At 35.0% G+C, this 15067-nt stretch overlaps 1 protein-coding gene across 2 annotated transcripts in view; it reads left to right on the top strand.

Moving 5' to 3' along the window:
- The window catches only part of ACBD6 (acyl-CoA binding domain containing 6), a 110864-nt gene that overhangs the window by 24032 nt on the left and 71765 nt on the right, over positions 1–15067 (top strand). For both annotated transcript variants that reach the window (XM_081121191.1, XM_081121192.1), the window contains one exon: positions 10200–10282. In XM_081121191.1, coding sequence (XP_080977317.1) covers positions 10200–10282 — 83 coding nt within the window. The remainder of the gene's footprint in view (positions 1–10199; positions 10283–15067) is intronic.

The raw sequence follows: 15067 nt of genomic DNA, 5'->3' as shown, positions 1-15067 counted from the left end.
TAAGAGGAAAAAGATTTTTATCACAAATTTGGGTTTGAATTTCTTGGTACCTGTCCTTGTATGGAAAAGGTTCTGTGTTGGAGATGGTTGTCTTTTTATTTATTTATTGTTGATAGTATTACAGGCATCCCCCATCCCCCCTCTACCCAGTCCCTGCCCCACCCCAGGCCTTCCCTACACTATTGTCTGTGGCCATGCGTTATGCATATATGTTCTTTGGTTGGAGATGGTAAGAGAAAATTTGAACTGAACACTGGCAGTGAAGCTTGATTAGTTTAGAGACAAAGATGATGATGGCAGGCAGGGGTCAGTGTTCTGACTAATACTGAAGCATTCTGGAGGGAAATGCCAACTTTTCTCAGATGCTGCAGTTTCCCTAACTGTGTGAAATCTAATGATGGAAACCGGGGTAAGGAAATTGTCGTGTTCTTGCCTGGTCCTTTTCTGTTACAGCTTTGGACAAAATAACAAGTGAAGATTTTATCACTCTGTATTTAAGCTAACTGATAGCCTTAAGAATCTGATTTATAGGTAACTTAGAATAATTTTAGGAAATAAGGCAGACCTGAGAGTAACAGAATCCTATAATTTAATTATAGACTCCTAATGGAAGGGTGAGAAATTACACCTGAAGTTTATAAGAATAAGCCATGCCCAGAAGAAATACAAATGCCAATGAATAGTGAAAGATGTTCGATCTCACCACTAATCAGGAAATGTAAGCTGGAACAGCGTATACTACTTTTCAGCTGATAGATGGACTTAGAAGGCTGCTGGCAGAGCATGAGGAAATCACAGACATGCACTTTTATGGGAGTGTGAATGGACAGCAGTCTTGTAGGAGACAGTTTCTTTGCTTCCTAAAACCACCTGCACACTTAGCCTCCTTTGGTGTGAGGACCAGCTTCAGCAGGACCTTGTACATGACCAGACTCATGGAAGCTTTGACTCCTATCTCTTCCAGGCTTGGGTAATGGGACAGGGTGTGTGTGGTAGAAGCTCTTATCCCCAGCAGCTGCTTGGAGGTGTTAGGTAGCAAGCCCAGTTGCGGGGCTGGGCAGACTTTGACCAAGGAGAGGCAGGAAATGGGAGGGAACTGGCAGTGAAATTGCTTTTCCTTTCTTCCTTTCTTTTTTGCCTCTTCTGAGACTGGTGGTTCACTTAGCTGACCATCCTGTGGGACCTAGCCAGTGAGGCCAGCTCAGTGACTGGACTGTCTTGTGCTTGCTCTTCCTCCTTACCTTCCTTACCTCCCTTCCTTTCCCTCTCATTCTTCAGGTCCTGGGATTTCACCTCCTCAGAATTCCTGAGCTTGGAAGCTTTGCCTCAAGTTCTTTTCTTTAGGGAATGCAGGCTCATAAACTAACAATCCCACTTCTGAGCCTCTATTCCACAAAAATATTTGGAAGTTCTAGAGGATATATGCTTGTGGATATATATTGCAGCATTGTTTACCTTCCTGAAAAGTTGGAAACCTCCTAAATGGTCATCAGTGGGGAAATGGTTAGATAATGATGTATAATGGAATACTACCTAGCAATAAAAAGAATATAGAAGGTTGTCCGTGACATGATGTGAGATAAAGTGCAGGTCTGTATGCTTAGTTCGGTCCCATTTTAACAAATTAAGTCAGCAGACAAATCAGGTGTGTTTGTGCCCACATGTGATTTTCAGAATTTTCCTCTGGGTAAATTTGTGACTACAAACTGTGAGCCAGAGTTGCTTCATAGTAAAGGATGGAAACAAAATAGAATATTATTCTATAGGATTTGGAGGAAAAGAATGAAATATAACTTTAAAATCTATGTAGATTATATTTTTCCTTTAATAATATTTACTGACATTATAATTAACTGTGCATACTTGTCTCTTCCTCTAAACTTGAAGCATTAAGAGGTTAAGAAAACATATCTGTCTAGGTCACCATTGTACTCCTAGCTAGGAGGCAGTGACTATAAGTTGAATTAATGGATAAATGAGAAATAATACATATATACATACAGTGAATTAGGCTATCTATTTCCTAGGTCATTTGTAGAACTATAGCTACTGAGCTTTTGGACGTATGTTATGATGTTGCTAAAAATGTTTCAAAGCTATATAAATGGAACCAACATTCCCAGTTCATTTAATCAGTTTCATTTTATATGTCCATACCATTTCATAAAGTGAGACAGTAAACCACCATTCTGTTTCCGCATTATGCAGCCTAATTATAAACCCAGGGTCAGACCTATCTTAGGAGGCAGCAGACCAATAAATCAGTATTACAAATGATATGCCCCAAAGGAGTGTTTACCGGTTACTTTAGCCAACTTATAAATGAGTAGCTTAAGACCACAAGTAATTAGATGGGCTCCGAAGTAAGGAGCCCCTGTAAAGTGAGTGGAAAGTTTCTTGGTATTTGAGAGTTGTTACCTCTTTTATGCTGATTCTTATTCTAAGTTGTCACTGATAGTCTCTGTGTAGGCATTTCAGGTTTCACTTTTCAATAATAAAAGCTCAATAATCTTGATTATAACTACTAGGAAATAAAAATAAATCAGAAACAACAAGTTTTCTGGAACATTAGAAAGTATTTCTTGCCCGACCGGGTGTGGCTCGGTGGTTGAGTGTCGACCTAGGATCCAGGCGATTGGGGTTTGATTCCCGGTCAGGGCACATGCCCGGGTTGTGGGCTTGATCAATGACTCTCTCATCATTGATGTTTCTATCTCTCTCTCTCTCCTTCTCCTTTCCTCTCTCTGAAATCAACAAAGATATATTAAAAAAAAAAAAAAGAAAGTATTTCTTAAACTTCTAGAATCTTAAGCTTTTTGGTCTTATTTTTGGAGTAGGCAAATCACTAATAAAGATACATTTTAATGAAGATTTGTCATAATTGTTTTAATAATAAAACAAGTTATTTTATTTACAATTTAAGTACATCCAATAATACATCCTTAATTTCTTTCTCCAACAAGTCAAGAAAACCACAAGTGTTGGGAAAGTGCCAGGCTCTGGTTGAATGAGCATTATAATCAAACTGTGAAACCACTCACAGATCACTTGAGAGATTGCCAGTGACCACCAAAAGCCTATGAACTTAAAAAAAATTAATTTTAGAATATTTAAAATACTGTTAATATTAATCCAAATTGGGTAGTAGAACTGTCATCTGTAGCTGGACTTAGATAAAAAGATACTATGAATAATTATTTTGATGTACTTGGTAATTTTCTTACTGTAAGAAATATGAATGATGATGCCTCATCTTTGAAATACTTGGTTAACTGCAAAGACATGGTTTAAACTGTGTATTGATCATTGTTTCACTTTTATTATTTTTTATCCATTATGTTAATAGTTTATTTCCTTTCTAAATGCTTTTTAATATTCTTCCCAATCATGAGATTCTGTATTCAGTAGATGTTAAGGTAGCATACAAAATATTAAATTCCTGTAATTTGCATTGTACTATGATATTGCTATTGAGTTGCAAAGAAAGATTTAATAATATGTTCATTTGTTCATTTACTTATTTTCATTCAGTCAGCTTACCTCGCATTAGTGCTAGATTTGGGGACACAGAAGTAAATAATGCTTTCTCTCAGGGAAATAAAAATCTGGTGAAAGAGAAAAATACATTTAAACTGGTCATTTTGATGGAGTGTGGAGAATACTAATAACATTGTGAGCAAAGGGCTGTGGAATCCCAGGGATCGCTATCTGCTTGTTGACTGAATGATACTGCTGTGATGCTGGGCAGCAGTAGCGAGCCGCAGCTCCCAGTCAGTCATGCAATCACGAGGGTAAACAATACTCTACAGTGTAGTGTTGCCAGAGTTTATTAGGTATTGTGTTTTGTGTTTTCACATCCCATCATGTCTTCAGAATGCCCATCTGTGTCTCCTGCTTCTGGTGAGATGAAGAAGAGAAAGGCAATGACTCGAGATGAAACTCAAGACTGTTGCCCAGCTATAGGCAGTTGTAAGTGTTCTGAGCATGTTTAGGTAGGTTAGGCTGGGCTATGATTGGTAGATTAGGTGTATTAAATGCATTTTCAGGTTGTGATATTTTCAACTTGTGATGGGTTTATCTGGACATTAACCCCATCATAATACAAGGAGCCTCTGTATTCATTTTGTGAATTTTTCTGATATTCTTCACAGTTAATTGAAAGGTATAGGTGGGAATACCTTTTAGTATTGTGTATTAATAGTTTTGTTTCATGTTTTATCAATCTCTTATCAAAGGAATGGTGTGCATGCCTGCTGTTCCTATAACCAGTGTTTTTACATGTTCCTGGACACACTGCACTGAAGGTGAAGTTTGCCATGAATTCTTTTCAAGCTGACCCTCAATAGTCACGAAATATACCAGTGCAATTACTGCCCACACATTAGTGGTCTCCTCATCTCCAACTTTGCATGTAATTGCTGCTGTCAAATACAGTTACTGTCTACACAAGTTTCTTACCCTGGGGGCAGTCATGCATGCCATGCCTCAATACAGAGTTAGGAAAGGAGAAGAGCAGTTTTGAAACTTTTTGAAAGTTTTGCTTAAAAACTTACCTACTTTGAAAATTTAATACTATAAAATTACTGTAACCTTTTTTGTTTTTAGAAGACTGCATGCTAAGTCTGACTAATAAGAGAATAAGAGAAAAAGATTTGAAGGTTCATGGATTATAATTATATTTCTGAATAATTAATTATGAATACATTTCCTTTATGGATTAGTACCATATTGGCTGCATTTCAGGAGATGTAATTCTAAGCTGGTGTTACTTTTTTTAAAAGTCTATATACTAGTTAAATCCCTACCTAATCTAGAATTGATTTGATTTTGTGATTGCAGTGATAGGACAAGATCATAATCTAGTGACTCTAGATTGCAGATTGCTATTACAGTAACGCCTCCTTGACTCCAGATCTGGAGAGTAAAACTTACAGTCTACAGCAGAGACTGACTTTGCCCCTAGAAAATTAATTGGATAACATTGATTTACTTGTGAATTTAATATGACATTAATTAATATTCTCCTGTGTACTTAAAATGAAAATAAGAATTCATATGATAAGTTTGATTTAATTGCTCGAATTCTGCTTACAGTTGACCCTTGAACAATACAGGAGTTAGGGGTTCTGACCCCTTGCACAGTTGAAAATCCATGTATAACGTAGGACCCCCCCCAAAAAAAAACTTAACTTGTAATAACCTAGTGTTGATTGGAAGTTTACTGATAACAAACAGCTGATTAACACATATTTTGTATATTATATGTGTTAATACTGTATTCTCACAATAAAGTAAGCTAGAGAAAAGAATGTTATTCAGACAGTCATGAGAAAATACATTTATAGTATTTGTTGAAAAAATCCTTATATACACAAACCCGCACAGTTCAAACTTTGTTCAAGAGTCAGCTGTATATCAAACAGTACTTTTGTTGGTGAGATTATTTTAACCAAATTTTGAGCTGGGAGTCAAGAAGTGTGATTTGCTGTATAGGTCAGTGATATATCCAAGTGGCTTGTTTGTGCATCTGATTGATGGACTTTAGGTCATATTCTGGCTGCAAGGGACTCTGAGAAATAAGGTCTTGAGGATTCTCTTTTGGAAAGTTGGGACGCAAAATATGGAAGGCTATTAAAATGTTGAGATAGTGTTCTAGAGACTTTGATAAGCCACAAATAGGATGTCCACTAAACTTGTCTTCCTTTATCAATCTCTGTACCTCTTTCATGATATCGTCCATCCTGTTAAGATAGTTGGTTGAATGGAGGCAAATGTCATGGAAAAAGGTATGGAATGGAAACACACCTAGTTTAGCAATATTAATCTATTCCTTTGGGTATTCCCATTTATGCATTTCATCAGAATCACTCATGGTTATTGGAATTCTGGGAAGATGACAGTAGTTGTAGTATAGTTTTTATTATTCCCAAATGCTTCCTTAACAGAATAACCAGGAGAGCATAACCCGAGCCTCTTAGGCAATATCTGTAACAAAACTAGCTGACCAAAGGAAATAGGGACAAACCATCAACAGTACAAGATTTGTGTAGCATTGGCATCTCCGTAGGAGAGAACACGAGGGAGTATGACTGACCTGAGAATGGCAGAATCCTAACATTGCCAATAGGTAAAGTTTAGAGGGGTTCATGGTAAGGTTCTCTAGATCTGAGCTGTAGAGCTTCCAAAATTACCCAGCCAAAGCTCCCTTCAGAACAGAGTCTCACACAGAGGAATCTGCTGGGAATTGAATCAAAACCAAGCAGGAAAAGGCTAATAAAAATAAAGGAAAAAGAAGAACCAGATAAGAGTGACAGCGAGGACTGGAGCCAAGCAATTTGAAAGTACTCCTGGTGCCAGATTTTTAAATGCTTCATGAAAACAACAGAAAAGGGAGGCATAGACTCCCAAAGCTATCCTGAGCCACGTTTCTGTCATAAAAATTCAAAAACATTAATATGTAGAGATGAGCAACAGAAGGGATTGTGGTTGAAGCCTATACAGAGTTACTATAGTTCAGGATTGTATTTTTTTCTTATAATATTCAGAACCTGTATTAATGGTGAAAATAATGAAAGTTGCTAAATTTTTAAACTTCTGTATAACTTCAGATATTTAATTGTTTGCTCATGGTTTGTTTATCCATTGGGTCCTAATGTTTTTCTTACATATGAGATAATTTGGATATATTGCTTATAATATTATAAATATATTAGCCATTTGTTGTATTTGCCTAAAATACAGTTCCTTATTTATTTTTACTACGTTATTACAGAAATACCACTTGAAATATTTGCATCCGTTAGTCTTTTATGATTTCCTTTAGTGCTTAAAAATCTAAGAAAAGTTATAATTTCTGAATAGATATGATAAATGCTACATTCAGAATAATTTTCCAGGAAACATATAAATCTTGGTCATTGTTATATTTCTAGAAAGTTAGTCATAATAACCTGAAGGTAATTTTCCAGGAGAGCCATTTACAAATAGTGTTAAACTGAGTAAAAATACTTCATAAAGAAGCTGGGCCTGTGTGCAAGTGATAATCTTTTGTACCTTAGTTTTAAAATACTCTAAAACCAAGTTTAAAGTACCCCAGAACCAAGATAATTGTTAACAACCAGGATATTAAGATAAAATTAATATATTTATTCTTAAATTTCATTATAGAGTGGTAAAAAAGCAATTACTATTTTTTATTTTGTTTTACAGAGTAATGAAATTTACTTGGTGGATTATAAGAGTTCTGTAGGATTTCTGTTGACCATAATATCTGGAAAATTATCTCATATATTTTAGTGATGCAGATTAAACTGTTTGCTAAAAGAAAAAGAGGGGACAGGGAGTTCAGTTCTTTATCTTTTAAAATTTGCATCACTTTTTAAGCTACTATAGTTTATATGCAAAAAATCAGAAATTTTGAAATTTGAAGGTTTGGATAAAATACCTACTTGCACATGTTTTTTCTTCTTTTATCTAAAAATTATTTTCCAATAGTAATTTAGAGATTTATGTAGTATTTCTAGATAATTGATATCTTTATTAAATGTTCATTGTTAAGGTTTTAGGGAATGATTGTTTTTTTAACTATGCTGTACATTTGTAATTTTAAGATAAATGAAGGTTAAAAACCATAGATTTATAGAGTTGACCTTTTTTGAGAAATTGTATAAGTGTTATTACTATTATAAATAGCAGCCAACAATATTTTCATGGTCAAGCTTTTTTTTAATGCTCTTAACAAGAGGTAATAATTGAGGTGAGATTAATATACTTTTATATGTGGAAATGAATAACTTCATATTTCAGGAAAAAACTACAATGAATATTTTTAAAGGATTATTAGAAAAATTTTCTTTTAAAAGTGCTTAGAACTATAATATTAGTCTATTGATTAACTCGAGTATAATTTATCATAATAAGTCAGCCTAAAAAAATTAAAGTATTATATGTTTAATTTTAAAGTTTTCTTTTGAACTAAAGAAGTGCTTTACTTAAATTTTTTTTAAATATACACCTAAGAAACAACAAAATTTTAATTCAGAATATTGTAAATATGTAATAATGGTTCCTAAAGTAGCTTAGAGAGGTAGCATAATTTAATAAAAAGAGCACAATCTTTAGGTATCCTAAGATCTCATTTCTCCCACTTACTCTGTGGTATTGGGTACTTCACCTTTCTTTTCTTCAACTTATTATCTGTAAAATGGAGATGTAGTTTGTCAAATGTAAGGCAGACAGTTAGACTCCATTTTTAACATTTAAAATGTTCTGGATGTGTCTTAAAATTGATGATGTATGTATTATATTTAACTGACTATATTTTTCTTGGCATTACATAAAATAATGGTGTTTTTTATAATTTGATGTCTTAATTAAATGAAATACAGTAAAAATGCCAACTTTATAGAATTGTTTTGAAGTTGGAATTGGAAAATATATGTAAAGTATGAAGCATATGGAAGATACTCATTAAGTCTAGTTTGCTTTCCTTTTCTTCTTAATGACAGAGTTATTTTGTTAGGGTTTTTTTGGTTGGTTTGGGGGTTGGTTTTATCAGGACAATATTAGATAAAGACTTATGGTTCAATATTGTAAGTTTCCACCTCAAAACATTTTGTATCTGTCTTGCTGAGACACTTTCTCGTTGGAGAAATGGCAATATTTTGGAAAAATTGCTGAACACTTATATAGTGTCCACTTTGTGCTGAGTGCTGTTTTATTTTATATATATATTTAAAATACTTTAAACACTTATATGAGATAGCTACTATTCCTATTTTTACAAATGAGGAATTTGAAGCAGAGAGATTAATTTACCCAAAGTCGTACAGCCAGACCTATAAACAAATTAAGCAAACAAACCAATAAAACAAAAGCCAAAAAGCTAACACGTGGAAGCAAGAAACCCCCTCCTTGCATATATTAGCCTGATAACATTTGGAATAGTTATATTTCAGATGGAAAAGAAAGTTTCACAAGGTTTTAAGCCTTGACCCTGCAACTGACTAATGTGGAATCTGAATCCAAATGGTAAAGATTCAGCCAACAACTTATCCTTTCCCCACTGAGTGAAGGAACATTTCAGTGTCTCAAATAATATAGGCTGAGGCAATGTAAAAATTGGCAAATTTTATCCTATTGGCTGCCAAACTGGAGTCTCTTTCTTTAACTGCTGATGCAACATAAAAATAACTTAATGGATTTTGAGTAGAGAGAAATGGAAAAAACTTCTTAAGCCTCTCTGAGAAACATTTCATTGGAGTGGAAATCTAGAGGGAGGCTAGAGTAGCCAAAGTTTACCCCTTCTTTTAGATGAAGTGGGTGGAGATGAAAACTAATGCATCTTTGGCAGCTTTATTCTGAATTCAATCTGATAATGGCAGATTATTTTTGAAATAATATTTCTGCTTAAGATATAATCTTTCCCTTCTCCCTGCCCCCCCAGGGAAAAAAAGAGTTGTCAGCAGCATTCTAACATGCTTTGTGCTGTTGCTTCAGAATGAGGAATTAATCCCAGGAAGAAGAAATATATTTAGAATACCCTATAATCAAATTATGGAGTCATATTTTCCCCTAAAGATTTTAATTACAACTGTATTATGCTTTATGTACAAAGTTATTCATCATATCTTTAGGAGTGGAAAAGTGAAAATAACCTAAATAGACAACTCTCAGATCATGGTTAAGTAAGTTACACATTACTGCATGGAATGTTAAGCTGTTTTTTAAATTTATGTTTGTGGGACTTCTGCTCCTGGGCTTGGAGTAATAGAGATGAGATTTACCCTTTTGCTGAAAACAAGAAGAAAACTAGACACAATAGATGAAACAATAGTTTTCAGAAATGGCGCTAAAAGTAGTTTAAAATTAGGAGAGAAGGGAAGGAAACAAAGGAGCTCTACAGTTGCCTCAGCTTATTGCCTGGAAGCAATTTTCAAGTGAAGGGAGGGCAGATCCAAAAGAGCCTGGTTGTCCGTGGAATGAGCTTAGCTTGCTGGTGGGTACTCCTTCCACTGTTGTGATGACCTGAGAGTCCACTTGCCTTTCTGATACCATCTTGAAACTGTTGCTAGTACCTTGGAGAAATGGTGGGTGGTCAGACTTTTAGTATTCCTTAGCAAAGTAGTATTTTGCAACTGATTTAAATACACACTGCTTTAATCCATGTGTCTTTTTTCTACCTTCTTTCCCTCCCACAGTCACCAGAGAAGAAAGGAAAAGAAGCGAATACTGGTTTTGGCGGACCAGTTGTTAGTTCTCTGTATCATGAAGAAATCATCAGGTAACTTTTTCTTCTGGTCTTTGATGATAGGGATATCTGTCTATCTTATGTGTATATATATAGTGTATATGTACGTTTGTATGTGTGTATCTGTATATTCTTAATCCTGAAAACTTTCATTTGTGAAAAACTTTTTCTTAACTGACTTGGTATTTCTAGTAGGATAATAAATGGCAGGAAAGAATTTTTAAGGTGGACCTACCATAAAGCAGAGAGTGCTCATTTGGTTTTCCTGTGATATACCCATCCTCACCTCTTTTCCTAAGCACTTAAGAAAATGTATAGGCTATTTTACTTTCCTAGTTAGGTAAATAAATTGAGATAGTTTCTTGACTTTGCTTTTTAAAAATCACTGTACATACTTTCTAATAATATCAATTACTTATCTATAAGTAATAATGATCCTTATTTTGTGTGCCAATTTCTTTAAGGGCTCCCAGGCTCTAATATTTTTCAAAATGACATGTTGAACAGTTTCTTTTGGAATGTCTAGTGACCTGATTGATTATAGTAACTCTACAGAACAGAAAGCAGATCACTTGTATTCCAGTTGAAGTGAGACTAGATATCTGGATAGTTGGAATATTCCTAAGATAGAGTTAAACTGCATTGCAAGGGTTAACCTACCTGTTTATCCTCCATCCAGTTCCTAAAGAAGTGACTCTTAGATTTAAATCAATATTTAGAATTTGTAAGAAACATAACAAAATAATATCACTTATTTTTATAAAGTAGAGATTTTAATTCAACTCACACACTTATTGTGAATCTGAGATAAAATATTGTGGATATTTGTGCTTCTCTTCTTCACCTTTTAATAGTATATTCTCTGTATTTTTGACATCTACATGCATGTTTAATAAACATTGGTTAATGGAATGAAATATGAACCTCTGCTATGCCAAAACTGGTTAGACTTGGCCTTATTTCATTAAGTCATCAAAATATTAGTCTTCTTATGATATGATCTAAGTCTTTGTGTTCCAGCACATTGTTAAGGTATGAAACAGTAAGAAATATGAATATGAGAGCCTCTGAAAGTCTTTTAACTATTACAAACAGTAATTTTATTACTACTATATCAGATCAGGAATTACAGCAACTACTAATTTTCTTATATTAGAGAATCCATTTTATAATTGAACAGAATTCCAGCATAGCAAACTAGATGACAATAAAAATTATTCCATACTAAAATGTTGGATTGCTCCCGTGAAGCTGTAGTCCTTACTGTTTCTTAAGTATAAGGCTGTAGTTGCAACATTGAAAACAGGCTATTTGTTGACATTTATGTAATCAAATATTGCTTATATTTTGGTGAAATATAGTAGCTGGTGTTTTATTTTTCCAAGAGAAAGTTCTGCTTTAACTGAAGTTAATTGCAGTTTCTTGGCAGAGTTATGTTCAACCAAGTTGAAAGTGACAGTAGGTTCTAGAGTTTCAGAAACATCAAATGGTAAACTTGAATAAAAGGAAAAGTTTTCCTCTACAGGCCATTGTTTTCAAAAAGAACACTAAAAATGTATTTTTAGTGTCTGTTTTGAATACTTTAATATATTGACCTATTTTTTTTACAATTTTATTTTATTTTGGGGGGAGAGGTTAATTCTCACTTGAGGATATAACCCTTCTGTGTGCGGGCTACGCTTTAACTACTGAACCACACTGGCCAGGGCTTTTTTCACCTTTTTTTAAAGATCAGGAGAACCAGTTTCTAATAAACCCATTTCATAAGGCTTGGGCTCCATTGTCTTGGCAGCTTTCCTGACTAATGTGCACTGTAGCTGATAATTTAAGGGCCCACTTTAGTTTTATTGTAAATGTTTTTGAGCCACGGACCACTGGGGCCAATTCTGAGCTTGCTCCCTGCCTGTTTGGTTTTGACCTTTATTTCCATTCTGTCACAGAAAGTGACAATATAATGTCATAGGTACAGCTCCCTGTGTTAATATTCCAGAGCCCTGACACCAGTTTCTCCTTCTGAACCTAGTTAATGGTTCTGTAGTATAACGGAGGGGATATAGTGTGAGGTTAATGAAGTACAAAAAATTATGGAGCCAAACTGCCAGCATTCAGATGTTGGTTCTACCACTTGCTAGCTCTGTGACCTTGAACCAAGTTACTTATCTTTAAAATGGGGGTAACTACAGTACCTTTCTCATTTGGTACTTATGTGGGTTATAGGAATACATATACACAGGCATCCTAGAACAGTATCTGGCACAAAATAAGTTACTTTGTCATTGTTAGCTTTAATAGTATTGTTACTCAGAGTCCCCACAGTCAAGACCCAGGACATAGGACTTACGTTAGGAGCTAAAAATCACATGTCAGTCTGGTTATAGAATATGCTACAGGTTGTTTGCTTTTACAGAAGAAATTGGAAAAGAGGGAACGGAGAGCGAGTGCCATTAGATCTGCATTTGGAAATACAGAAGCAAGGGAGTAAGAAATCTTGTAATTCACAGACAGCTACTTTAGTCTTGAGATAAGTTGTTTCATTTATACTGAAGACTGGCAGAAAAAGCTCTGGTTAATAAGCATAGGGCTTTGCAAAGAGTCATTTGGCTCTATAGTATATACTGACTTAATAAGAAAACACTTGGGTGACTTGTATACATAGAAGGTTTTATCTCGAAGTTGGCACGTAAATTGAGAATTAGGGCAGGAATTAAAAATACAATAAATGAAGCATGTATATATCCATCTCCCCCCACAGTAAGATATGATCTTCCCTGTTATATTTTGTAGTTTGATGCTATGTAATCTATCAAAATTTTATTAATCCCACTTACACAGGCAGCCATCTGGACCTTCTCTAAGCAAGACCAGAGCAGTATACAGCTAAAATGATTGATGGGCTCTGGAATTGATTAGTTGTTCTGTGAGACAAATGAACTGTTTTGGCAGAAAATACCAGAGGTCACTGCTGTGGTCAGACACAAAAGCCTGTAGAATTTTAAAGAGATTCTTTCATCATTGACTTATAAAGTTAAAATTTTTAAACAATATTGGATTTTGAGAATATTTTAGAAATATCTTTTCATTGACTGCTCTTTAGTTCTGATTATAAAGTGGAGGATATAAGTATTAAAAACGAATGAATTTTATTTTATGCTTTAATTTAGTAATTTTTGGTAAAAATATGAACTGGAATGAAAGTAGTTTAAAAGCCTGTCACTTGCACAAATATTATACTCTAAAATTCTTCTGAAAGATGTGTGATTGGAGAAAGAGCTACAATGAATATTGTTTTATTACAAGTGACTTATAAAGTGAAATGGTATAAAATTCCATCTATTTATTTATTCAGAGCCTCATAGCAGTCTGTTTTGTGGGTATTTTTTTCCTCCTGTTCTTAACAAATCTATGTAAGATTCTGAGTCTTCAGTAGTATGGTTTTTTTAAATTGAATATTTGGATTTTTATGCTTTCAGTAAGTTAAGCCATTCTGGGATACCACTGTCCCATTAACACCACTCCCCTTAGCACCAAAAAGATTATCCTGCTTCCTCTCATCTGTTTGGCTGGTAATAGTGAAATTCTTCCCCATTTCACTATGTTGCTCATGATCAACATTATGTTAACACTTTGGTGATAGGTGATAAATTGGATGACATGTGTCTTGTTACATTCTGGTTATTCTTTGAGGACTACACAAGTGTGGATAGGCGAGTGGGAAACTCCCCCTCGAGAATCTGACTGCTCAGAATGAACTTGAGTTATGGATTTATTCAGCCTGTGAGACCTCAGCTGGCATAAATAATTGAGAAAGCAAAGGTTTGTCTGTGGTGCATGCCTCAGGGACTCATGGCTCCCTTCCTCCTCTCTACCTCCCTTTCTTATGAAAATGATCCCAGTTGCACTCCTAGATAATAACACACCAAGCAATTAAAAGCCATGGGTGGCTGGAGAGAGGAGAAAAGGCTTAGTTAATGAGCTTTTCCTTTTCCAGTGCCCATGAGAGCCTCAGGAATGACAAGGCGATTAAAGCGAAGAGATAATTATAGATTATGTGAAAATGGGTCCCTTGAGACAAGTGGGTCTTGACATAAACAGTAACTGTTGTAAGAGTCTCCTGGCTCTCACATTCACCCTTTTCTTATGGGCTTTATTTAGCTCCTGTGTCCTCAATGTCATGATGCCAACCAAGCATAGGCAAATCCACCTGTTTGTGGATCAACAGCCTTTTCTGAACAAGAAGGTCACTCATCAACTGAAACCAACCCACCATCTTCTCTTCCTCTCTTATTTCTTTTTTCTTCCCCCTCTTTTCTCTGCTTTGTTCTCTCTCTCCTGTCTGCCATTTCTTCTAAACTTTTTCTCCTCTATCTGTATGTAGTACCTGTGAAATGGTAGGCACTTAGACTTGTTTACAAAGCTTAGTGTGTGTATGTTTGTGTGCACGAATAAAGATGTATATACTATGGGTATGCCGTTTCTAGGTCTCTGTCATATGGTTCTACTCTCTCATCCCCTAACATACCAGAAATTCTGTTTCTTCGGGTTCCAAAATAACCCACTTTCTTCTGCTTTTTATTATTGCCACTATCATGCCCTTTGCATTAGCATTGCCACTCTTGCACAATCACCATCTCTTTGCTGGGACATTACAGGACAGTTTGAGAACTGGATTTCTCACTTCCTGTGCTGTCTCTTCCCTGGATTTATAACTCAGATCTCATCATATCACTCTCCTGCTTAAAGCCTTTTAATGATTTCCTATAACACTTAGGATAAAATTTAAAAATCCTTAACATGTCTTACAGGGCCTCTCGTCACCTT

Source organism: Miniopterus schreibersii (assembly GCF_964146895.1).
Source record: "Miniopterus schreibersii genome assembly, chromosome: 19".
Taxonomy (NCBI): domain Eukaryota; kingdom Metazoa; phylum Chordata; class Mammalia; order Chiroptera; family Miniopteridae; genus Miniopterus; species Miniopterus schreibersii.
The sequence above is the reverse complement of the archived record's forward strand: the minus strand, read 5'-3'. Positions and strand labels throughout refer to the sequence as shown.